This window comes from Notechis scutatus, chromosome 3 (genome assembly GCF_049901735.1).
Source record: "Notechis scutatus isolate UNSWTSFEM ecotype Mainland chromosome 3, rNotScu1.2, whole genome shotgun sequence".
Taxonomy (NCBI): Eukaryota; Metazoa; Chordata; class Lepidosauria; order Squamata; family Elapidae; genus Notechis; species Notechis scutatus.
In genome coordinates, this window is record NC_142011.1 from 37,012,697 (window position 1) to 37,040,482 (window position 27,786).

At 38.6% G+C, this 27,786-nt stretch overlaps 1 protein-coding gene across 9 annotated transcripts in view; it reads left to right on the top strand.

The window, feature by feature from the left end:
* NAV1 (neuron navigator 1) overlaps positions 1-27,786 on the top strand; it is a 262,874-nt gene that overhangs the window by 77,486 nt on the left and 157,602 nt on the right. For 2 of the 9 annotated variants that reach the window (XM_087962425.1, XM_087962427.1), the window contains exon 1: positions 14,779-15,687. The exons of 5 other annotated variants lie outside the window; for them this stretch is intronic. In XM_087962425.1, the coding sequence (XP_087818551.1) occupies positions 14,901-15,687 (787 nt within the window). In that variant the 5' untranslated portion in view covers positions 14,779-14,900. Of the gene's footprint in view, positions 1-14,493; positions 15,688-27,786 lie in introns of those variants that run through there. 2 more of the 9 variants (XM_026680885.2, XM_087962426.1) reach the window with 2 other exon arrangements.

Below are 27,786 nucleotides of genomic sequence, written 5' to 3' on the forward strand. Positions count from 1 at the left end.
ATATTGCTGTTTTTGCTATTTAAATGCATGCTTGCAACTGGAATACTTACATACCTACATAATTCGTGTGTGCACAATTAACTTTTTACAGAAGTTTCTTCATTTGTGATGGTTATATGAGGAAGGGAATATACATTACAAATATGACAGAGAGAGTTCTGGTTTTAGTTGTGCTCCCTCATAGGTTAGAGATGAATGACAAATCCCACAACAATCTGCGAGAAAGATTGCTGTTCTAAACTAATTCCATTTTCAAGGTTGGGAAATATTTTCACTCTGGTTTAAAAGCCCTGCAAGAATTGTTTTATTATAGTTATAGGAACAAAAAATATGGTAACTATTCTGTATTTTCTTTTAAGAATTTTACTTTCCTCCATCTTTATACTGTAATTGATATGTAGAATGGATGTGATTTAGGTTGTTCAGTGAAGCTATAGCTATATATTTTCATTCAATCAGGGTTTGAAGTAAATTAGATCTTTTTGGTTGTATTGGCCATTGATGCCTGTAAAACTCTTATATATAAGAGTTTTTAATTTTTAATTACTTTATTACTTAAATCCAAAGGCCAGGCTTTGAACATTCAAAATTGTCCAGGGTATCATAAATTATCCCAATATAAAACCGCATAAAGTCTGTGTCCTGGTCATAACCTCCAGGAATTTGAAAGGAGAAAGAGATGTTATATGTTTCATGGTAAACAACTGAATGATTGTATACTATCAAATCAATGTTTCTTTTATCAGCCACAGGAATAGACCAGCATGATCTGTCTGCAGCATAGCTCTTCAGATTCTCCAATGGTATACCAATGGTGTACCATTGGAGAATGGTATGGTAATCAGGTCCATCCATCGTGCTGTTCTTTTGATCCTTTTCTCTTTCATTCCACCTTTCCCAGCATTACAGATTTCTCAAGGGAGCTGTATCTTTGCATAATGTATGCAAAATGTGGTAATTTCAACATGGTCTTGAATGAAAACTCTGGATTGATTTGTTTATGAATTGTTTGTTTGTTTTCTTGGCTACTCAGTATTGTTAGGAGTTTTATCCAACCCCAAAGCTCAAAACCATCAATACTCTTTTCATTTTCACTCTAATTTTCACTTCCCTATAGTGTCACAGAAAAACCACTATTTGCACATTTCTGTGTTTTTTGGCAGTATAGACAAATACTAGCATTCAAATATCTTTTCCATGACCATCATTACTGTTTTACAAAGTATTAATCCATGGTTATATTTCTTGGCTGCTGCTGATCCATGGTTATATTTCTTGGGTGCTGATGATTGATCCTAAAAGGCAAAAACTATTCACCACTTCAATATATTCCTTGTCAATTTTAAAGTTAATTGCTTTAACTTGTCATTATTCTGGTTTTCTCTGCATTTAAAGTTGTTTTTTCACTGTGGTTTTTGATTTTCATGGCTAGATCATTTATTCCTGATCATTTCCATTTTCAGCTATTATAATAGGGTCATTAACATAAAAAAGAATATTGATGTTTCTTCTTCCAATTTAAAACTACTCTTGTCATCTTCCAATCCAACTCCCCTCAATATATTTCATATTCAGCATACAAGTTAAATTCACTTGGTGTTGTTTCATTCCTTTGCTAAACTGGAGCCAGCCTATTTCACCATGTTCCATCCAGACAATGAGTTTTGCCTGTGTGTGTGGATTTCCCCAGAGTCCAATGACATGTTCTGAGATTCCCATTTTCCTAAGGACATTCACACTTTGACACAGTTGATACAATCAAAGCTCTTTATACAATGCATGAAGCATATTGACTTTTAAAGCATTCTTTGGTTTTTTTTAATTATCCATAATAGCAGTAATGATTCTTGTTCCTTGACCTTTTCTAAAACCGTCTGGTGTCCACCTTTCCATCTAGATCAGGGGTGTCCAACCTTGGCAACTTTAAGACTTGTGGACTTCAACTCCCAGAATTCCTCAGCCAGCTTTGCTGGCTGAGGAATTCTGGGAGTTGAAGTCCACAAGTCTTAAAGTTGCCAAGGTTGGACACCCCTGATCTAGATGTCTAATCTTTGCTGAGATGATCCTAATCATTATTTTGCTAAAATTAAGGATATATAGGTAGTCCTTGACTTACAACCATTTGTTTAGTGACCAAAGTTAGAATGGTGCTGAGAAAAACTGACATGACCATTTTCACACTTACAATTGTTGCAGCATTCATGTGAAGAAAATTCGAATGCTTGGCAACTGGCATGTATTTATGACAGTTGCAGTGTCCCAGGGTCATGTGATCACCTCTTGTGAATTACTTCCATACCTTTTGCAATATCACACATACATATGCAAGGAGGGACAGTTGCACAATAAATATTGCAATGCACGTTTCATCAGTGCCCTCCCAGGAAGCTATTCCCCCACCACAATATGCCACTGTTCAACCTGAAGCTGTTCGCCTTTGCCATAGATAGTTATGCCAGTTAACTTATCCTGAAATGTTTCTCATGGCTTGTTGCTTAATTTGGCAATTTAATTGCATAACATATCCTTGCAAAACCTGAGGTCTCTGATGGGGTCAACACCTAATGAAGAACTTCCACTTGCAGATTTAAGTCAATTAAAACTTAAGATATATGTCAGTGTTTAAATTATATACCATTAAAATGCCTAATCTAAATTCATTGTCTTTGTTCTCACCCCTGGTTGGTAGGTTGGTGTTTTAGTCTGACTAAGAACAGAGTTTAAGCCAGCCTTGTCAGCCACATACTGTATAGGTGGGTTAAAGTAGAAATTCTCATAGTCTGAAGCTGCATGGACAATTCACAATATATTTGGAAGATATATGTAATACATTATAAAATATTGGCAGCCAATTTATTTACTCTTTCCCAAATTCTTTATAGTGTTATATAAGAATCTTATCATATTCTCCAGATGTATTGGACTGTGATTCTTGTTACCCACAATGAGTGTCCAGCTGGGAATTATGATAGTTGTCTAAAACATCTGGGGTATATTTAGTTATGGAATAGTCTCCTGTTGGCTCTGCTGTGATTTGAAAAAGCTGATGCTTGAATTCTCTGCCTGAAGCAATTTTCTGCCTTTTCATTTCCATCACCCCTCTTTTTTCTTCTCCATTCTACATGGTAATGCTCTCTAATGTGATATATCCTGTCTGTTGCCATGGCATCCTTTGTGAGGTCACCAGATAAAGCTAATTGCCCCCTCCCACAGGAAGAATAATTAGTGAAGAGAGAGAGAGAGTGGGGGGGACTATAATCAAAGCCCACTTCCTTTAGTTTGATTTAGATAAAGGAAAAGCATACAGATAGGTTCCTGTCCTTTAACTGGGAAAGGGGCAGGGAAGGCTGGTTCAGGCAGTTAGCCTCAGGTGGGTGTTGTGCCATTTATCTGTTGCTTATTGGCTTCAATCCAGAGGTAGCTATGGACAGATTTCTTAAAATTATCTCGTAACCGAACAGTGTGTATACTGAATTCAGTCCTGATTACTCTCAAATGTTTTGAGAATCTGCACGTAAAGAACAATGCTTTTGGAAAAGCGGAAGGTGACAGGGAAGCTCCTGCAGCTGCTTAAAAAGGAGATGGGCCCACATACTATCCATGGGCTACAGATATAAGTAGTTGTTTTGAAGCCGGACAGCAAGAGGCCCCATCAGCTTTTTAGGCAGCTGCAAGAACTTCCCAAGGGCATGCTAGCAGTTGGCTGTACTTTACCACTGAAAATCCATCAACATGATTTGCTCTCAATGTTTAGTTGAGAAATACAAATGTTTTAAAAACATTAACAACATTTATCTATCAGTAAAATGTATCTGCCCTAAACATTCTATCAGTGCACCATCTAGTGGTGTCATTTTGTGATCATCCTTTCTCCTGCAGTCCTTCCTTTAGGGAACCCCTTAACTTCCCTATACCAGGGATTAGATGAGCTCTCCTAAGAGTAGCAAAGGCAGCAGAAGACCCTGACTTCCTAGATCAGTGATGTCAAACTTGATTTCAGTGAGGGCTGCATCAGGGTTGTGTTTGACCTTGGAGGGCCAGGTGTGTGTGGCCATTTGACACAGGATCAAGATGCATTTTTCCCCTTCTCTTCTTTCCACAATTCTTTACTATAACCATTTTCCTATCTTTTGTACTAGACTGGCAAACATTTATTACTAATTCTTCATACTCCAGTAAACTTTTTATTTCTAAATTTATACCCCATTGTTTAATGGTAAATTGCTTTTCCAGGCAGAAAAGCTGTTTACGCTATTGTATTTTTATTATTCAACTAATAATAAAAATACAATAGCATAAATAACATGATAATACAAGATCTAACAGCAGAGGTAAATTTCCAGGATAGTTAAGAGAAATGACTGTCAACTATAGATTGTTGATTGTAGATTAAATGGACCTACAGTATGTAAAATTTGGCATTAAACTGTAGTATTAACATAGAATGTGGCTTTTTTTCTATCCAGATCAGGCACTTACTTGAGGCCATATAATTGTAATCCAGTCTAATCCATTCCTCCTGCAGCACTCTGCTGGCTGAAAATGGGCCACCCAGAGGCCCTGAGTGGCCCATTTTTGGCCTCCCCACCCTGCTGCAGCACTCTGCCAGCCAAAAACATTTTGGCCAGCAGGAGCACTGTGGGCCGGTCTTTAGATATTTCTAGGCTGGCCCCCGCAGGCCTTGAGTTTGACACCCTTTCCTAGGTCTTTCATTGACTACCTGGTTTCTCCACATGGATTAATAGCAATAGCACTTAGATTTATATATCGCTTTATAGTGCTTTATAGCCCTCTCAAAGTGGATTACAGAGTCAGCATATTGCCCCCAACAATCTGGGTCCTCATTTTACCCACCTTGGAAGGATGGAAGGCTGAGTCAACCTTGAGCCTGGTGAAGTTTGATCTGCCAAATTGCAGTAGGAGCAGCTTGCAGTACTGCACTCTAATCACTGCGCCACCGAGGCTCCTTAATCTACAGATCCCATTATAACAATAGAAGAGAATAGCTTAGGGTTGAACTGTGGAGTCCTTAGTGCTCCCTTGCAGAGCATCAAGGACTCCACCAATCCCTTTATCTCCAGCAAGTGATAACCAAGCATTGATCACCTCCAACTAACACAAACTTTGCTGCCTGAGAATGATGGCATGTATATTCCAAAAGTTTTAGAGGGTATAGGGTTGGAAGAAGGTGATGGCAACACTATCAGGTCAATTAGAAACAAAACCAAAAGCACCGTCTTATATTGTAGGAAGTTCTCAGTGACAAAGTGTCATGGAATGTCTGGCAGCAGGGTGATCTACAGTGAACTTTCGGTTCCTGCAGGTTACTGACCATTAGACCTCAGTGTCACCCTAGTGACTCATAAATGCATTCATCACTCTCATGTGCCTAGACAAAAAGTTGAGCAGGAATTTTGAGGCTGCTTGAGAAAAACATATTTACCTGAGTTTTGTTCTGTGACTCATTGAAACTGAATCTGTGTCTGCCTCATCCAACCATTACCTTAGATCAGGTGTGACAGCCAAATCAGCTAAAGTAGCAGCATCGGTTTACTTTTTGCAACCATGTCATTTTAATCAATTTTCTTAGCATTTAGATCAAGGTCACTAATCAATATTAGACCTGATATTACTTGTGAAGTTTTAAGAAGCCTAAGTGCAAAAGTTACAAAAATAGACAATCATTAAGATACTTTTTGTGCAGACGAATTTCTGTACAAAATATAGCATGGAATTGTGCCATACTAATTAACACATAAACAGCTTTATCCTTTAGTCCTTACCTGCCTACTTGCCTGCCTCTTTGCTTGCTTGCAAAGTCAATCTTGTTTCAAAACAGCATAGAAGCAGCTTTCCTGTTTCACATTTATCTATAAGTATTACATATGGTTTGTCCTTCCATGACATTATATTACATGTATCCCTGTTTCCAACTTTGGATGCTAATAGCAGAGGTATGAAAGTGTTTAATATACTGATCAGTGTCATACTGATTGGACAAGAAAATAAAGTGTAGAAAAATTTATTTTTACAGTATGTAGCTCTGTTCTAAATACTATTCCCTGCCTCTAATGAATGATAGTCCTTTACTCTGTCTTCAAAATTGTCAGTGTTTGCCAAGAAAATTGCAGCATCTGCAAATAGTGATTATTTCATTGTTCGATCTGGATATTATAGCCAAAGATTTTAGCATTTTAGCACAAACAACCATGTCACCCAAATCTCACATTGTATCTTTCTAAGTCTGAGAGTTTTTCTATTTCTTAGAAGCACCCATTCCTACATCCAAACCAAATAACATGCTTCAAAAAACAATTTCAAATCAGACAGACCCACTATCCTCTTTCCTTTGCATTTTCTAACACATTATATTTAATTCATGTTTTATCCCCTGCCACACAAATTTATATCTATTCTTCTACAACTGTTTAAATGGTGTATCAGTTATCGAAACGGGTGTTGTCTGAAATAAAAACACCACTCTTTTAGTCACCTTGGGATATGGTGGTATAAAAATTTAATAAATAAAATAAGAATAGAATGGAATGGAATAGAATAGAATAGAATTCCAAGGCAAAGACATCCATTTTTATCACAGGACTTATCCTTGACAATGGCAGTTGTATTTCCTTCATCTTAACATGTCTTTTAAAACACATTCCATATCTTAACATACTTATTTTGAAAAAACATATAATTCATAATTATCATACCATATTCTCTATCTTAAAATCTGTTTTATTCATCAACTCTACTTGATATAAAATTTTCTTCTTTTCTTTGTGTTAAAATCTCCACCTTCTGTTTATTAATCTTGAAAGCTGCCAATGCCACCAAATTCTTTCAGTTGTCCATTAATATTACAATCCCCTTGAAAGGATCTTTCAAAATTCACACCAAATCATTTCAAGAGCCCCTAACTTATACAACAAGTTGTCCTCCACTTACAACAAGTCACTGAGTGTATATTCAGAGTTACAGAAGATCCTGAAAAAGGAATTTATCACTCAGATTTGAAGTTCCAGCCTCCATTTCCTCGCCACCTATGGTCATGTGACTGCATTTTGGGTGCTCAGCATTTGTGCACATTTGCTATATCTTGCAGTCATGAGATCACAATTTAGACCTTTTGGGACATTTTTGCCAAAAACCAGTTTCCAGCAAAAAAAACACCCCATAGCAAACAATAAGTTCACTTAATGATCTCACTGTTCACTTCATTTCCTCAGTGTTCACTTTACGATCACTATGTTTGCTTAACTACACGGGCAAAAAAGTTTATAAAGTTGAATGTTTAACAACTGTCACAACTTACAATTGAAACTGTGGGCTCAATTATAGTCATAAGTCAAGGACTACCAGTTATTTTTTTATTCTTTATTCCCTCAATTTTTTCATCTTGTCTTTTACCTCATTGCACCATTTCAAAGGCTAAAATAAACAAGAGAGGAGAGAGTGGGCATCTCTTCTTCTTCTTCTTCTTCTTCTTCTTCTTCTTCTTCTTCTTCTTCTTCTTCTTCTTCTTCTTCTTCTTCTTCTTCTTCTTCTTCTTCTTCTTCTTCTTCTTCTTCTTCTTCTTCTTCTGTATCTCATGATTAACAATTGTCTCTATTAACAATTATTTGTGCTTTCTGTGAACTGTAAATTGATCTTACCCATTGTATAATTTATTTCCAAAGTTCACATTTACCAAAAGCTTGAATAAGAAAGCCCAGTTCAAGTTGCTAGAGGCCTTGTCTGTAAGAAAATCAATGCAGTTTCTTTTATATTACGTTGCTCCCAATATTCTAAAATGTCTAACAATTTAGTCTTCATTGCTCATGTAAATTTATGAAGTATTTTTGTTTTGCATTGTGTATGTAAGAGTGATTTTATGGATTTATTAGCCTAAAATTATTTTTACTCCTGGATAAAGGATTTTCTTAAATTCCATTGTTGGGTTGTGTATTTATTTGATTGCTAATGGAGCCAAAGCCTCACACTGTGCTGTGTGAACGTGAAACACATTTTGGGGGGATTTAAAGCAAAATGATCTCCCTTCTCTCTTCCCCTGGCCTGCATTCTTTTTTCCTTTTTCTTTTGAATACTTAAAAATTTGTCTCTGGTCTTTATTGTTCACTGTCAAAAAGGAAACTGAAAACCTTCTAATCTATAGGACAGGCAGAGCATTTTGTTCTAATTTGCAAAGTGAAAAGGCTCTGCATTAAGTGCTTCTGAAGGACTCTTAAATAAAAAAGCCAAATTGCACATATCTTGTTACTATAGTTCACAGTTTAGAAAAAGCTGGCATCAAGTACTTTTACACACTTTTACAGACAAGTATTAATATAGAAGAGGCATTTTATGCCCCGCTCCACCCTAGAGATAGTATTTGAGATGAAGATTAGACATTGCATTCAGAGTTGCTGAGAGTCAGGCAGCATATAAATTTAATAAATTAAATTGTTTCAGGCATGAAAACATTCCAATAAAAGATTCTTTTTGTAGAGTCGGGGGTTAAAAGAAGTAGACATGAGGACACCTTTACAGGCTTCCTAAATTATTTGTAGAATTTCTGTAGGCAGGAATGTTGATAATTCTTCCTTGTCGAATTTAAGTGCTACCTATATATCCTACGTTTGGCACAAAACAATGTTGCCAAAAATATTGCTATTTTTGTTGCAGGTCTTACTTTGTATCCTTTATGTCTCTTCTGAAAGTCTCACAACTAATTGTGTCACAAGTATGCCCTATAACTTTTTTTTCTGTGATGGTACTATAATATTCTGCAGCCCATCTTGTCTCCAGCCCTTGAGTGAGACTGGTTGGAGTTAACAAGTTGTAACTAGTGTTAAAGTATTATTTCCTCTGTTTCAGAATCACCCAAGGTAACCAGCATGGTGTATAAAAAACTTGCAGGCCAGTCAGGTAGCTGGCAGTGACCGGAAATAGAGGCAGGAATGACAAAATTCATGCTTATGTAGGGTTTTTGTTTTTTGTTTTTTTTGCTGATTCAGAGATAGTGGTGAAACTCCATAATGGAGAAAGAACCTGAATCACTAGCTAACTAATATGAGGAGAGTCCTATTTCTCAGCTAGTTACTTCTCTTGGCCAATCCTCCAACTCCATTCCAAGGTAAAATAATAAAAAAAATAAAGAGGGATAGGGGAATACTCTCAGATACAAATGCCTCAGAGAACAGGGAAGCTGACACTGCCTTGATTGTGCAGCTAGCTTGGTCCTGTAGAGAAAGAGAACGGAAACTGATTAGCTGATGCATAGACTTTTTTACTATAAGGGAAAAGGAAGTGATTGAAAAGGACAAATGCAGAAAAATGTAGGAAATACATAGCAGAAGGTCAGTTCAACATTTCTCTCACAAGTTTACAAGGGGTGCTGTATTTAAAAACAAAGTTATCTTATCGACTGATATAATTTCAAAATACTTTTAAGGCATAAACTGAAACATGAAATGTTTATTTGTAATGTTCCCTCTTCTGGAGTGCAGCCTAACCACAATAAAAATAATAAGAACAAATAAAAATTATAGAAAACTAAACAAAAGCAAAAAAAAAAAAAATCACTGAACAATATGATTTATTTACATTTGTAATAAAGATTCCTATAACTGTGAATATATGTGTCCCTGGATAATGTTGCAAGATCCAATCTGAGTCAGTTACCAGGATTAGAGATTTACTCTTCCAAGCTTTCAGACTCGTGCAAGATCACCTTGAGAATGGATCCAGCACAAGTCCAAAAGCTCTGGTCCTAGTGACTGCCTCAGATTAAATCCTGCAACTTCTGTAATTATAAAGCCCTAAACCTTCTTACCATCCTAAATTTGCTATTAATAGCATACAGCCGCACAACTATTCTCAGCATTTGCTCAAAATAAATATGTTTTCCTAAATAAAATGATGGCATTCTAATCATTTCAGAATACTTTTTGAGGCAAAATTGGCCAATTCATCATCTTACTCAATCCCACCTCATTGGGATGGAGTATGAGGTGGCTTGATGGAGTCACTGAAGCAGTAAGCGTGAGCTTAAATGAACTCCAGAAGATGGTAGAGGACAGGAAGGCCTGGAGGAACATTGTCCATGGGGTTGTGATGGGTTGGACACGACTTTGCAACTAACAACAACTTCATCCCAAATAAAACAGTAGAGATTTCCTCTTGCCATGCTTCCCTACTTCAGACTTGCAAGATTCTGTTAATGCAGCCTCATAATAAAGTAGATTTAATTCCTCTAATCATGTTTCCTATCTGGTTTACTTAGGAGAGTCGATATCGATCTTGCAAATCTGAAGGTATAAGCTTCCCACTGCCACTTTTAATCATCTGATCAACTTTCTCTGACCATTAAATTTTGGGGGGCTCCTCCATGTCTTGTCTAATTGTTTCTTAGGAAGCATTGCTTTTTCTCATCCAAACATTTCAGTGGGCTAGTGATCCTGGCGATAGAAAATGCTTCTAAATACTGCCAGAATACACCTCTGATTCCATCCACAATACCTGACCTCATCTACAAGATTAGGAGAAACAAGAACCAGAGATTTTACATTCTTTTTAAAATCTAAGAGAACTCAAGATTACTCGTATTGACACTTAAGATATCTGAAATGAAAATATATGAATAAACATTTGCTGAGGTAGTGTTACTGCAATCTAAAAGGACCAATAACTTTGCTATACTACATTATGATGATGTTATACTGTTTCACTCATAGGATGGGCACAAAATGTGGACAGCATTGTAGATCCAAGGGAGAAAATTGGACTGTGTGGTTGTTGTAACTTGTACTGTGAGTGTGGATGGAGCACCTATGTTTTTATAAGTTGAATTAATAGACTAAACAGTAGACATTTGTATCATGATACAGGAGCAGATAGTCTAAACAGATTTAAAGTGGTCTATCAAGGATGCTTTAATAACTCATTGGTCTTTCAAACACTTACTATTTTAGAACTTTTCTTTTACTCTAGCTTCTTGTGGAATGTACTATTTCCAAAGCTACAGTGAGTAAATCTTCATTTCTCCTGGAGAGAAATGTGAGACTAGAATTTTCTTAAATACTGAGGTAATCAAGTTCTTGTACAACGCCTGAACAATGGCAGCTATAAGAATAGCTTTAAAGTATTATCTTTTTCTCTATAGAACTAGTACCTCTGCAACAGCCTTCCCCTGACAGGTGTCTCTATCCTCTCTCTGTGTGGTCATTGGATAGGCTCTTTGGAAAAAAAGGAATTGCAGTCTAATGTATCTAGAGAACATTTAGTGGGGAAAGCTTTAAACCAAGCAATTGCCCTCGTATTATAGCTACATCCTTGGTATCCCCAAAAGATAGGGATATTATGCAGAACCTGAATGCTGGAACTCTTTCCAACCCTTAATAATAGCTGTGCTATGATTCAATTGATTGGGATAGGACGAAGTGGGTTTACAGTAGAGGACTTGGCAAGATTTTTATCCAATCTCTCATAGGAAAGCTTTAGCCTGTTAACACATACACTATTAACATACAACATATCCAAATGTACAATATAAAGTTATCTAGCCTAATCTAAATCTTGTTTTTATTCCTGTAGTTATTGTTTCTGATATGCTGTATCTGCTCCTCCTTCTATTCTCTAGACACATCTCTTTGAAATGTGAATTTTTATCTCTTAAGTTAGTTCAGATCAGCTCTCTCCATATTCAGAGGCCCATGTGAAATGATTCTGCACTTTTTCCAATGTACAACAGACCAACTTCAGATTTGTCTTCAATATAATTTCATCCAATAAGGAGACACTGGTTAAACCACCCATTAGGGAGTTGGGATAAATTAATGAAAACAGGAATATTAGGAGATAAGGTGTATCTGTAAAATTAGCTTCATTCTATAGCTAACAGTTAGACAGACTGTACAAAGTGGCTGTTCAGGGTTCCTACACAGACTGATAATGCATGCCCCAAATGTGAAGTATTATGAACAGCGAGAACAGAAATGAAACCCAAAAACCCTATGAGTAAATGGATGAGACATTAAAAGCCTTAAGTCACTGTCTATCCATGCAGAGATAAGAAGCCTGCCTCATGTTATGTTAGTTGTTTTGGGATTTGAGGGCAGGCCTTGGTTGACCAATAACGCAGCAGTGACTCAGAGCGGAGAGATCACTTCCTTTCCTAGTATTTTGTTTGATAGATATCTAAGTTGATCTGTTGAGTCTTGCCTGGGTTTATGTCATCAGATTGAGCTGTTTACTTATTAGCAGGATTCCTGAGGGTATTCCTTTCTTAAAATGGATAGCTGTCTTTGAGTATTTCTTTTTCTGCCAATCCAAGAGAGTTAATGGTTGAAAATACAGGAATTATCTTGAAAACCAATAGAATTATATGTTGTTGTAATTTTGCAGCTGTTGCAATTGTTCTTTCCTCAGGTCAGTACTGCTAGAAGAGTTGTGTGTACTAAAATTACAAACTTATAAATATTGATTTACAAAGGTGCTTCATTGAAATCAATTAGACACTTTACCAAATAAATATTTTTAAAGCAGTATTCTACCATAAACACTAAGAGATAAGACAAACTTTTAACATATTTATTATTTTTTATTGTTTAAATAATACTGCTACCATCACTTTTAAAGTGATCTCACATTAACTACTTATAATACTTAGCAGTTGTTTAGGTCTTTGGAGCAGTCAAAATATTTCACATAGATCATCTCACAAGAAATCTAGGAGGGAGACCAATATTTTTATCTATCATTGGGCAAAAGGTTCTTTGCACAAGTCCAAGTGTCTGTTTCTGTGTTCTCTGACAAAGCAAAATTTGAACTGCGGACTTCATATTTCAGTCTCTTTGTTACTAGGATACCTGCAGTTCTTACTATATGTAAAATATTTGCTGGACAATTAGTGACTTCTCTTTTTATTATTAGTAATGAATGGCCTATTTTCAATTGAAAGTCTGCATATTACTAGTTAACTAACATCTAGCAGTATGGAACCAAGTTGTTTCATGGATCTCCTCCTCCTACGGGAATCTGCCAACCATTGAGCTCAACAGGACAGTCTTTTCTGAATATTGTTGGTCTGTGTGGAATGTGGACTTTATGACCACGAGAAGAACCTTCTGGCCCTTTCTTAAATCGATTTAACTGATTTTCTATCATTGGTTTCATTTTGATTGACATTTAAATTTGATTGACATTTAAAATATAAATTATTGAATGAATGACTGAGCAAACTGATTCAGCACACACAATACTTGCAAACTACCTTTCATAGGCTTTACTGATAATTTCCATTTAGCTGACAAAAGGGAAAACTGGATTAGTGCAGACTGTATGTTTTCCTTGGGTAAATTATATTCCAAATTGTTTGCAGTGTACAGCCATTTTTCTACACATGTTCTAGTTTATGCTTCACGTTCAACTGGAAAATGAAACCTAACATACATGGAAAACTGCTATCTAGTACCAGAGATATTCATTAACAAAAATTATAATCTTTTACACAGGCCTTTCAGAAATGAGTTAAATTGGAATCACTGTACTAATAGAACAGCAGCCTGAAGCCATATAGAGAAAGATTATGTAATTACATGGGAAAGGCAGTTTTTCTCCAACTTAGGCACTGAGGAGTTTGCATTCGTGCATTCTTTTTCTCAACTTATCACTGAATCTTTCTGGTTATCCTTTTATTTATTTGTATACACTCTTACTTTTTTACAAGGTGTATCAACACATCTTGCTGCTCCTACTTTACCCATAACAACAACCCTGTGAGGTGGGTTGGGGCGAGTGAGAGAGTGACTGGCCCAAAGTCACTTAGTTGGCTTTGGTGGCTATAAGACAGAACTTGAATTCATCATTTCCTGCTTTCCAGCCTGGTGCTTTAACCACTAAACCATCATCGAGCCTTTCATACATAACTTGTAAGGCATTCATAGGCTTGTAAAACATTATTCAAATTTGTACATATAAGTGTATCAGTATTAGAAAGAAGGCTGGGCTCCATCTGATCTAAGAAATATAAGAAGGAACCCTAAAATATATGGAAAGGCGTTGGTTTCCAGTAAGGCAAATGTCTATTTTGAAGGTGGCCTAAGTTACCTTAAACAGAGCTTTCTCTTTATATATAGCCAAGTGCCAAGATTCTTTCTTGGAAAGGGCCATTTGCGACTGATCTCCCTTTCTGTCTAGGAGGGGTGGAAGATAAGACAGAGGACGCCCTAAATGGCCTCAGGGTACGAGCTTATTTTGCCCGGCTTGCTTCTCCGGCGACGTCCCATTCACCGCGTACTCCCGATGAAAATTCGCCGAGCCCCCTCCTCTTGCAGCGAGTCTTTTCTACCGCAGACAGCTAGCTCTCGTTAGGGCGCGCGCACGCGTACTTATTCCTGTGTGGACACACGCGCGCACACCCCCTCACGCACAATTACCCACGCCTCCTTTTCGCAGAACCAAAATAGCCTCGCGCGCGTATTGCGCCCCCTTCCCTCCATTCTCTTTCTCTCCCGAGCCAGCCGGGAGCATCTTGCGGGCGGGCAGGAAAGGCCTTTGTGTGTGTATGTGTGTATGTGTATGTGTGCGCGCGCGTGTGCGTGTGCCTTAGTCCCTTTCCTTCTCTTCGGCGGCGCTGGAAGAGAGAGAGGGAGAAAAGGAGGGGCCGTGCGCTCTTGCGCCTCTGTGAGCGCGCCGGGGCGGGGAAGGTGCCACCGGCTGCTTTGATAGCGTGTCTCTTTTTCTGTTTTATCCTACCACTACCTCCTCCTCCTCCTCCTCCCTTCTTTCCTTTCTTTCGCCTTCCTCCCCACCCGTTTTCTTCCTCCTTCCCGTTCCTCCCCTTCTTTCATTCTTTCTTCTCCCTCCGTGCTTCAGAAGCTGGGCTTTTAAATGGTTTCCTCGCGGCGGGCGGGAAGAAGATGCTCGGTAGCAGCGGCGGCGGAGGCAACCACCACGTCAGGAGTCTGCAGCAGGACGCGGAGCTGAACGGCGAGGAAGGGGCAGAGGAGCTGAAGGGCTACAAGAAGGCGGCGTCCGAGGGGAGCAAGGCCATGATGCAGAAGCGCGCCAACCCCAAAGGGCCTGCCGGGGTGGCGCCCAAGACGGCTGAGCTGAAGGTCTTCAAGTCGGACAGCGTGGAGGCTCGCCTGCCGGTGGCCTCGAACCTGCGCAAGCAGAAGTCCCTCACCAACCTGTCCTTCCTGACCGACAGCGAGAAGAAGATGCAGCTCTACGAGCCCAAGTGGAGCGACGACATGGCCAAGGCGGCCAAAGGCTTCGGGGGCCGCAGCCTCAAAGGCGGCAAGCAGGCGCCCTCGCTCATGTCCAAGAACCTCTCCCGGTCCGAGCACTCGCTCTTTCAGGCTAAGTTGGCCCCGGTCACCAGCAACAAACCGCCGCTGGCGCCGCTGCCCTCCAACCTGGGCAAGCCCAGCCGCATCCCGCGGGGGCCTTACGCCGAAGTCAAACCGCTCAGCAAAGCCCCCGAGGCTGGCAGCGGCGACGACTCCAAGTCGGACGACGAGATCCTCTCCAATAAGGGCAAGGCGGCGCAGCAGAAGCAGCCGCAGCAGCCGCCACAAACGGCCCCTCAGCCGGCCGGGAAGGGGGCGCCGCCGGAGGAGAAGGCTTTCCTGAAGGTGGATCCCGAACTGGTAGTCACCGTGCTGGGCGACCTGGAGCAGCTGCTCTTCAGCCAGATGCTCGGTGAGTCAGCCCGTCCCCTTCCTTCCCGTGGGATCTCTTCTTGCTGGTGAAGGTTGTTGGGGCTTTTGAGCAAGGGAGTCATCGCTCCTTCGGAGAGCAGGCTGGATGGGGGAGCCTCTGCGGGGCTGATTTCGTCCTCTCGGTGCAAACCGAAGCTGTTTGGCGCCTGGTGGCATTGAGTCTTTCAGAGAGCAGGGGACTTGGAGGCTTAGAAAGAGCAAGTAACACTCCAAAGAAAGGGATATCCTGGGTATGCCATTTCAGTTTGGTCCTTTTCCAGCTGTCAGCACTCTTGGCGGGTTTCCTGCCATCTTCATTATGCATTCATTCTGGTTTTGTTCCTCGAGAGTGGATGCTTCTTGCTCCCTTTTCCAAGGGGAAGTGGAATCATTTCTAACCTGACCTCATTGACATCTTTGGGCTAAAATGTTTTTTGGGTTTTTTTGTTTTTTGTTTTGGTTTTCAGGCAAAAATGTCAAATGGGTGGCTGAAATGGACATAAAGAATAGGGATTATTTTGACCCCCCCCAATGGTTCAGACAAGTCAAGGGAAGGATAAAGGACAGAAACTGTGTTTCCTATTTCAGGCAATTAAGCAGAGCAGGGTGAACAAGCAAAGAAACATGGTAAAAATGGGGCAAATCTAGACCCAGAGTTCAGCAGAATGGGGTGTACTTGACTAGAGAGGGATTAGTCTGCAGGGGCATGCCAGAACCCATGCTAAAATGGATGGCTCCCCATTTGTTCAGCTGGGGAATGATAGCAGAAAGGGCCCTTCTCTGTGTTTGCAGTTATGTCATGGTAGTCTTCTAATCGTTCTGCAGGCAGTTTATGGGTACATTCTATGGGAAGGGGAGAGAGAGGCACAGCTACTGTGACTGCTATATGAGCAGCCATTCACAACGCTGGAAAAGCACAAATTGTGAGATGCAGCAGTCTGTTTTTTGTAATTTCCTATAGACAAATGTGCCCCCACGGTTTAGCAGATGTGCTTGGACGTTGTGTAAGTCATTACTGCTCTCTGATTGAGGCTGGTGGCAGAGGGGAGTGGTCACTAGCATCTCTACATCAGCTGCAGTTGGAAGTGGGGGCAAATGGCTGTAGGGAGGGAGGGATGGGCTGATGCATCCTTCAACAGACTGAGAAGAATGGACTCTTGTTTGGTTACTAAGGTGATCTGCAAAGGAACAGTGCTGCTGCCATTGCTACTTTCTGCACCTGGAATTTCTCTGAGATATCCGCCCAGGAATGGCTGCTTTGCAAAGACTGTACGCCTAGCACAGAGAGAATAAATAGCAGTACTGCCTAAGTACCAACAGTTTGGTTTCTATGCAACGGCTTGGCTCATAATGATCCATCACTAAGGAATACAAAATTCTCTTCTCCCCACCCCATAAATACTTTTGTCTAACTGATCTGTATGCAGAAGGGAGAGAATGCGAACAGGGACATCTACATTTAGGGGCAGAAGATTTGGGAGGATGTCTAAAATACTAGGATTGGTGCACTTAAACAGCAATCCTGCATACTTGATAAGGCTTAGTTTTCCATAAGTGTATGGAATCCTGCTGTGAGAAATTTAGGATTATCTGTCTGCATTCTCTTGGGTCATGTGCTGTCTGTATCTTAAAAAACTACCACACCCTTTGGGTTGACTAGCAACTGTTGCTACTATTTGAACTATTCAAAGAACATGATTTGTGGTATCAATAGCATTAGAATTTTGGATAACAGACTAGGACCAGAAGTAGGAGGAAAAAAGACTGCAGTAGCCCAACTAGACATATCTATATGAGAAAGGAGTCTGGAATTAGGACCAAGCTATGAAAGTTTAGAAGTCTATTGCTGGAATAACAGAAAAACACAGATTTAGGATTCTTATGTTATGGTATGTTATAATGTGAAAAGGATATGTCTGGGAAACTAGCATTTTGGCAGAGACTGTTTCTGAAAACAGAGTAATAAAATATGAAATAAAAGAAGTGTTATTAGGTAAGCATAGAAAGAGTCCTAATTTGGTGGCCTAGCACATATGTTGCATGGAAAAAGTCCAGTCTTTCAAATCCCTTAAGATTAGGACAAATCTACTGGACTCTGGGGTGTTCTTGCCTCAGCATAGGTAGTCAAGATCCATTCTCCCTCATTCCAGAGTAAGGAAAGGAAAGTATAGTGCTTAAGGAGACTGTGAGTCATTCCCTCTCAGCCTAACCCATCTCACAATGTTGTTGTGGGAAAAATAGGAAGAGAAAGGATTATTACATATGTTTGATACCTTGAATATTTATAAGTAATAAAGGGGGGGATAAAAATAAAAAAGTAAATAATGGAGTTAAGTTACTGGAAGGCAACTTCTAACTAAATGTTAGGGGGGGAAAAGGTCTACCAGTTTGGCTACTTTAATGAAGGAGTCAGTTAGATAGGATGATGATATATTTGTCTCTACTGGATGTGTTAAGCAGATGGTACACAGTCTTCTATCAGGGATGCTTTAAGATGAATTATTATACTGAGAAGGGAATTGCATGGTGGCCTAAGTGGCACCTTCTAGTCTTGCATTTCAGTAAGTATGGAAGAGATGGCTGATTTTTCAATTTGCTACTATGTGATGTGGCTATCAATTTGGCTGGTTTCAAATAAAAGGGCTGGGCCAATTCATGGAAGTCATGGGAATCAGTGGCTATTAGCCTTGATGGCAGTATGATTGCCTCTGAAGGCCATCTGCTGAGAAACTGTTAGGTTTCCTTGTGCAGCTTGTTGGCTACTGTGAGAATAGACTGCAGGATTAGATGGACCAGGAGTTTGATCCAGCAGAGGACAGCTTATGTAGTTCTAAACAAAGATCTTTATGTAGAAAAACAATGAGTACATTGGATGTATTCTGCTATGTTTGAAGATGGTATGAACTCAATAATGGCGATTCAAGTGCTTCTGAATCATTGTACATATGTAGAAAAACCAGTGTATAAAATAACATTGAACATTCAAGAACATTGGTAAAGATGGGAATTGTAGAACTATCACAAAGCTGAAGGATTTTGACCACAATTATTGGGCACTGGCAGAACTGAGAGAAAATACAGCATAACAGGCTGTGAGATGACAAAGAAGGTTTGTGTCAGAAGAGGAAGTTATTGACAGAGCCACTGAACAAATAAGAGAAATAACTTATTTGAAAATTATAGGTCTATGGAACCTGGACAATATTGATAGATTAAACTTTTGCATAGGGCCTCTTTCTGTTGCCCGTAGGAGTGTCTAGCTTCTCTGTATGAGGGGAAAAATTCTTCCCAAACGTGAAACAAAAAGTGGACGGTTTGTCATAATAGCTATTAGCCTTTATTAGAATATGGATAAAGCAAATTGCCCAGGAATTGATTTTGTATTTTGAAATTAAATTCTTGTTTTCCTCAAGCATTTTCCTCATAGGACATTTCTCTTTGCATCTTTGGTATTTCTTCTTCCATGCCAAGAAATAAATACATTCTGTGAAAATAAATATATATCATTTGTCAAAATGTAGAATGAATCACAAGGAAGGAAAAACAAAGCAGAAAACCTAATTGCTGCTTTTCCTGTGTGAACTGTATTCTCCTAATTCCTTGTGATTTTCCAAATATCCTAACCTACAATGATAGATGCTTATCATAGAATCACAGTGATGGAGATGACATTTAAGTCATCAAGGTCAATCCTATGATCTATGCAGGAATCCAAATGAAAGGATCCAAAATAGATCAGCTTCTATTTATATGTCCAGGATAGGAGAATTCACTATCTTCCAAAATGACTTGTTAGGAATGACAGTTTAAACAAACCATTATTCCATGCCTTTATTCTGGGATAATATACAACAGGTCATGTTTTTCTTCAGGGTCATTCTATTTCAGGTATATGGAGAGATTCTTGTTGCATGACAATTCTTTTTTCATCTCAAGGCTAAATATGCTATTTACACAAGCTCTTCTTGTAGACACATTTCCAATCCCCTTTCATCTTTGTAACTCTTCTTTATATCAGTTCTGAGTTCTCCAGTTTAACATGTGGTATCTTGAGCTGGGGTGTGACCAGTGCAGAAGGGTGGAAACATTACTTTCCATGATTTGAAAATTATACTTCTACTGATGTAGCCTGAAATTGTGTTTGTCTTTTTGGCAAGCACATCACAACTTGTGATTAAATATAATTCCAAGATTTCTTTCATACATATTATTGCCTAGCCATGTATCTATAAGTGTATAGTTGTAGAACTGTACATTTTATAAGTGTATTTTTACATTCTTTTCTTTAGATGGAGAACTTTGCATTTGTTTCTGTTAAACTTCATTCTGCCACTTTGAGTTTATCGCTCTAATTAATCAAAAATAAATTGAATTCCTTGTGAACTTGATCTTGTTTATTCTGCTCACTTTTAAAATGTTTTCTGGGTAGTCTTTGTACATGTATGTCTACACGCATACCCACACACATATGGTAATTTTTGTTATTTTTGTGTATATATTTGAACCAATAGATTATTATGCATGTTTGTCACAGGATATTTTCAGGAATAGCTTAATTAATGTAATACATGGAGTAATGATGAGCAATTATAAGGAAATAATCAGTTTCTTCCAGTTGCATTTGGTTTGCAGCCTTCAAACCTTGACTCAAGAGACACACTTAATTTGAATCATCCATTCTTTATTCAGATGGGTCAGGTTTTTTTGGCATCTTGGATTTAATTATAGTATTGTTCATTGAAGAAACTTCACCGGAGAAGATAGGCAAGTGTCTCAAGCTTGATTTTGCCTAGCTTCTCATTTTTTTAACATTACCAACCTATATTATTTCCACAGCAGGTATATTTCTTCAGAAAAAAAAAAAGCCAGTACAGAAATATATATGCATATGCTTTCTCTAGTATGTACCCTTTGTGCATATTCCAGTTTGGGTGCTTTTATTAATGTTTCCCAAATATACATGATTCTGAATGTAATGTCACCTGTTATACATGCTTCTATGTGCATACTTTGTAAATTGCATAGCAAAGTGTGATACAATGTAATTTTAGATGTATAAATTGTATATCAGTTTGTATATAAGATAGAACATGTATATGGTAAATATTTGTAACCCAAACAAATTTCTTCTCTATCACTGTTTTTATTGAGAAGTGAATCTGTTCCAGATCTGCTTAATGGAACAATAGAAAATCTCTTAATTTCTATTTCAATTGCATTGCATATTTATTGATTCCTTCTCAGGAATCTTTTCTCTGGGTTGGAGATTTGATATGAATTTTTATTTTTATTTTTTTAAAAGCATTAAGTTTCTATGCACTCCTGTTCCTCTTTTTGACTTTCCCAATGTTTACATTTATTTATGACAGCCACTAGATAACATTGTACTCTTTTTTTAAAAAAAAAATCATTCTATTCTGTTTTGTATCTATAGCTTATCTAGAATCTGGTAGCCATCCTTGGTGGTTTGGTGAGCAATTAAACACTATATTGGGATATTTATCTTAATTTATGTCACTTGGCACATCTAGCTAAGAATTTCATTTATCATTTTATTGTTCATCCCTGTAAAGCCACAAGAGTTTGGGAAGACTTTATGATATGATTCTTATTCAAATGCTTTACATTATTTGACATCATCTGCAAATCTGTCCACACCTTTTCTCAGATTGTTAATTATTCTATTAACAAGAACATTTCTATACACATCATAGGAGGCAATTTATTATGCACCTATTTTACTGTAATGATACAGCAGCTCATAAATTTTGTTTCTCTCATTTTTGTATGATTAATATAGTTGTAATTTATATTAGTCCCTTACTATTTATTTTTGTGGGGAGATTTCTGTGAAAGTCACTATCATACACTTTCTGGAAATATAAGAAACCAACACACAGTAACCTAGTATATTTTAAATTATGGCCTCAATTTATAGTTGTTATTGCCAGAAGCTATAAATGAGGTTTCTCCTGCAAATGCCCAGGGATGTGCATATGAAAATAAGCCATCCATTACACAATGTGGACATTTTAATTTACAGAATTAAAGATAGATAGGAAAGTGTAATGTTAATCTTTTAATATACCCCACATTTTTGTACCACTTTCTTTCAGTATTGTGTGGTGCTTATAACCAGTATTTTCCATTTAGATAAATCCTAATTTGGATAGGTTGTGGTTAATTTTTGATAGAAGCAAGCAAGCCTATGAAGGCTGATTATTTAGTTACTGGTATATAGTAAATCTTCAGTTTAATTTTGGACAACACCCTAAATATGGTTGCTCTATAATGAAAGTAGAAAATTTTGACCTCCTTATAATCATACCAGAGCAAAGGGGAATGTAGAACCTAGGAACATATTCTTGTAACATTAAACCATGATTTAGGTTTTGACTGAACATAGATGTACTCTTTTGAGATGTATCAGCAGTTCAAACTATGAAAATACCACCACCCCTTTTTAAAACAATTTCAGGTTTCTTGTAAATTATTCCAAAAATGATATACAATGTCAAACTAATAGAAGTTGGAGTAGAGATGTCCTGAGATATTTACTTAAGCTAAAACTGGAATGATGTATAAAATAAATATCTATTCAGCAAAGTTATACTTTTGCTAAGAAACCTAGAAATGGCTAACAAATCAGAGAACTGAAGACAAAGTGCAGATTGCATCATCTGAATTGAGGCACATCCTGGACTAAATATAGACCGTGCAGATGTATCCTTGGCATTAATTAGCCAGTATGTTATGTAGCGTAGAGCAAGAATGAAGTTGCTGTAAGTTATATATATTTGTCTTGGAAAGTGTCAGAATACACGATTGGTTATATGGCAATATGAATATACCAGGAACTGTTTAATTATATCAGTGGCTTGCCTCAATTCTTGATCTCATTTTTTCACTGGTTCCTCAGCATCTAAATTATATAATTAGGGTATATGCTAAGCATACCATCCCAGTAGGTTTCAACACTGTTAACAAGAAGCTGCCAGAAGTAAAAAAAAAACTACATAGGAAGATTCTAAAGCAGAACATAGAAGTCTGTAGTCAACTTGAAGTCAGTACAGTGATTATTTTAAGCCAGCACAGATTTGTCAAGGATAACTTCATTATTTTGATTTTGGTGAGAAAGTGGATACAATGTAGCAAAAGCAATAGCACTTAGACTTATATACCACTTTACAGAGCTTTGCAGCCCTCTCTAAACAGTTTACAGAGTCAGCATATTGCCCTAACAATTTGGATCCTCATTTTACCCACCTCGGAAGGGTGGAAGGCTGAGTCAACCTTGAGCCTGGTGAGATTTGAACTGCCAAATTGCAGGCAGCCAGCAGTCAACAGAAGTAGCCTGCAGTACTGCACTCTAACCACTGCACCACCATGGCTCATATGTATCTCATTTTCAGCAAAACATTTGATAAAATACACCATACAGTTTGATCTTGGGCCCAGAATTCTTTAATATTTTATTAACGAGTTGGATAATGAGAAAGAAGGAACACTCATTAAATTTATATATGACACAGAATTGAATGAATGAGCTAAAATGAGCATGTTTTGGAATTAAGAGTTAAAAATGATAGTTTTCCTGTTTGGTGTAATAAGAAACTTTATTCAGTTCATATAGGATCTTTGGTGTCACAGCAGTAAGAGTGGAAGATGGAAACATCGCTAAGAAAATGAGCAGAAAGCTAATGAAAATCTCAGTTAAATAAGATGATGTATACATGGGAGAACAAGATGAATTTGGTCTGAGACATCACCTATTACATCCAGGGTTGGGCTGCTGGGGGCTCGCAGGGGCTTGGGAGAGCCCCTAGCTAAGACTCTGCAGGGCTCAGAGAGCCCCCAATAACCTCAGCAAGACAAGCAGCAAGGGAAAGCTCTTAATAGGCTTAATTGAACTTCTGGGCCTTCAGCCAAGAGCATTTCACACCTCATAAAAGTGTTGCAAACTAGATAAACAACCCACTCAGTGCTTGGGAGGGAGAGCCATTGAGAAAACCAGATAACATAGCCACTAGCCTTCAAGGGGATTAATTCACAAATAATAAGAATCACGTAACTCACCAGAAACTCCATTAAGACTCCAAGATCCCTCTCACAGTCACTCCTATTAAGCCTGGTTTCTTTTATTTAAGTAATAAATGCATGAAAAATAATAAACAACTTTTTGGTGTGTGTGTGTGTGTGTGTGTGTGTATGGTATTCAGCTTTGTTCAGGTATTTTCCCACATCATTATAGTTGTGCTTTTAAAGTTGTAGCAACGTTTCGGCAGAATCTCATCTGCCATAATCAGGCTTCTGTATAGTCTTCGTCTGTGAGTCAGGCTTTCTGCTTTAAATTTGGTGCTAGCCTACTGCTGTGCCAGAATGGTTTTTTCTTCATCCTAGGAATGGTTTTTTCTTCATCCTGGTTGGGAGTCTTGGTCTGTGTTTATTGGTCATGGAGTTTGCTGTGTTCTGCTTGATTGGTGTTTCTAATATCTTCTGTCTGTTTTGTAGCTTTTTTTTTTTTCTTGATTGGTTGACAACATTGTGTTTCCTGTATTGGAGGCTTTTAGAGCGGCTTGGCTCCAAGTAAACGGATAGCTATCATTTATTAGGAAGCTAGGTTTCATCTGGGTGCCTGGTTGGGGTGTGTTTGAGCTGGAGGTATCGGGGGGTCTGTTTGTGCCCAGGTGTTTGCCTGGCTTGTGGTGTAGAGATTTTCTTGTTTGTGAGTGAAGGCTTCCAGATAATTGACAGTCTGCTGGAGTCATCTCTTCTATTCATGCTTTCAGGTCTTTTTTCAATCTCTATGGCTTCTCTGATAATTCTGTAGCTGGGGTTTTCTATAGTGGCTAGGGTTTTGGTGCCATTGAAGTTGATGCTATGAACTATGGCTTTCATGTGTTGGACTAGTGAGGAAGTGTGTTCCAGCTTTTTTACTGCATTTTTGTGTTCATCCAGGCGGGTACTTATTCTTCTATTGGTCTGTCCAACGTATGTGGCAGGGCATGATGCACAGGGGACTTCATATATGCCTTGGTTTTCCAGGTCAATTTTATCTTTGGGGTTTCTTAGGATGGCTGCTATTTTTCTGTCTGTTTTGAAGGCAATCTTGATGTGATGCCTGTGTAGTATCTTACTGATTTTGTCTGTACCGTGTTTCTGACAAAATAAGGCCGGGCCTTTTTTTTTTGACCCCCCAAAAAACGGCTAGGCCGTCTTTTCGGGGGTGACTTAATTTCCTCCCCCACCTAGAGCGGCCCATAGGCACGTACCTCACCGTGAGGCCGCTTCTATTGGCCGACGAAAGCTCCCCGAAGGCAGAGTCCCCAGCCACTTCGGGGCGAGGTGTGGCTGCCCGTGTCTCCTCACCATCAGGCAGTATCTTTCGGGCGACGGAAGCTGCTCAAGTGCAGTCACCAGCCACTTCGATCGGCCGGTAGAAGCAGCCTCGGGGTGAGCACACACACACAGTCCCCTCGCTGCAAGGCCGCTTCTATCAGCCGACAAAAGCTCCCTTGAAGGCAGAGTCCCCAGCCGCTTCGGGGTGTGGCATGGCTGCCTGTGTCCCCTCGCCTTTAGGCAGTCTCTTTCAGGCAGTGGAAGCTCCCAAAGTGCAGTCACCAGCCACTTCGATCAGTGATGCCACTTCGATCAGTGATAGAAGCAGCCTCGCTATTATTCAGCTTTGTTCGGGTATTTTCCCACGTCATTATAGTTGTGCTTTTAAAGTTGTAGCAACATGTAACAACTTTAAAAGCACAACTATAATGACGTGGGAAAATACCCGAACAAAGCTGAATACCATACATGTAAGTACCCGCGAAAACTTAAGAAAACACACACACACACACACACACACACACACATATGTATGTATGTATGTATGTATGTATGTATGTATGTAATTAGGACAAAGAAGCGACTTCGAGTTGGCCACAATCACCCAGTCACATGACCACCCATGCCCACTGGTCATTAGGGCAGAGAGCCCCTTGCTAAAAATTTTGAAGCCCACCCCTGATTACATCTCATCCTCCATGAATCTTATGAAAATTACAAATAAGATCATCCTTAATATTCTTCTAGGAAGGGGGGAGTTAATGCTAAAGAAGCACATATATACCCAGAGGTGATAGATGTCATTTGACTTATATTTCTATCTCGACCTTTAGACTTCTCTTTTCCATAGTGAGAAATCTATAGTGGTAGAACTCTGCTGTTTTGGAAAATCCTACAGTCACCTGTGATTAATATCCTCTTGACGCTTGGTGAGTGAATGGCATACACAATCCAAAGAGAGCATAGCATGAACCAAAGCAACATCATAATAACTTATTTTGAAACTTGTTATGTCTCTCGACCAAAATGCCCCAAGAGGAAAAGTGAAGACAGAAGCAAGCTAAAAATTCATGTTAGTAAGTCAGAAGAATGGAATTCACCACTAGCAGTTTGAATTAACTCTGGTAGCTGATGTCCCATACCGTAGATCCCTTGTTAAAGCAGCCTGAACATTGCTTGACACTCCAGTTCCCCTTTCCAGGTTCTGTTTCTGCTTTGAACTAAGTTCATTAGTTCATTTCTCAGGCTGAGTCATATGTCAGAGGAATTGTTTAAATTTATGTGTATAAACATTAGGCTTGGCATTTGTATATATTGGAACATGTATTATTTTAAACATGACCTATATCTAAAAATGCATTTTTAGTCTATGCCTTGATTGTCTCAGGGTGATTATATATCTTCCTTTGTTTTTTTGGCCTTGCTTCATGTAGCCACAAATAGTGTTCTGAAGTAGTCCCTAAATTCTGGAAGACTGCCAATTTCTGTGGTTTGTGTGATAATGTAAAAAAATAGATATCAGTGTAGAAATTCTGCATTCAGTTGCATGAGCTTGCAGAGGTGGGCAAGGGCAAGAGGGAGACCTTAATTACAGAGGAACAACTGATTAATTTATAGTCTCTTTTTTCTTTTTTTAATAAAATAAAGTTTATTTAAGTTTCATATATTTAAAACATTTAAAAAGAAACAAACAAACATATAAACAAATATATATACATATATACATTTTGCAGCAGGTATTGAGCATTGCTTACACTTTTCTTTTCTTTTACCCCATAACATTGACGTGATCTACCTTGTTACAATGCCTTCCTCGTTCTTTTAATGTTTTATTTTCACAGAATACTTTATGATTAAATGCACGTCCTTCATAGTTTCATAACTATCATATAGAAAATGAAAGTTGGTAGATTTCTTGCAAAATGCCAGAGAAGATGGATCACAATCAAGGGTTTATACAATAAACTTTGTTTGTGGTTAAGCATGCATACAAAGGATTTGTTAAAGAGATTAACATATTTATTGGGGAGGAATGGTTTTGAATTAACCATTATATGCTCACATTTCCAAACAGAAAGGAAAAATATACAAGATAAACCTTCAATGTAAGTAACCATCTGGGCATAGGGAATCTCCATTAAATCTGAATGTCTGTTAAATCTGAATATAAGTCATTTGTGCCATCTGCATCAATTTATGTCATTTGCATTTTTTTATTTATTGACTCTAGCCAAAAGCTCTGTTGGATCTAGGTGGTTTGTGGATATTAAATGAAGAAGATAGTACATTATAGTAGGATATTAAAAGCAAAGGTAAAGGTAAAACCCCAAAGGCTTTCTGACAAAACATTGGGCGTGATGATGGGGCCATTCTTAACATAGGGAGCAGGCTGTTCAATAGGAGAGGAATACCCACCATCTCCTCTTGTAATCCCTAGATCTTCTCTGGGTATCTGGATGACATAAGCAGATTCTATCTGGGAAAGGAAGTCTTTTAGACACTGAGGCCCTGATCCTTATAAAACTAGCATTTTAAATTCACTGTAGCTCTCACATTAGCAGTGTAACATGGCAGTACAGTAACTGTGACTGGACAGTAAGCAGATGGGCCACACATTCAAAACCAATTGAAGTTTCTTGATGTCCCATATAGACTAAATTAGAATAATCTAATTGGGAGATGGGCATGTGTGACCAACCCAATCTTTCAGGTAAGATTGCATATGGCATAGTAGTCTTTGGATGCACACATTCTCCTGGCC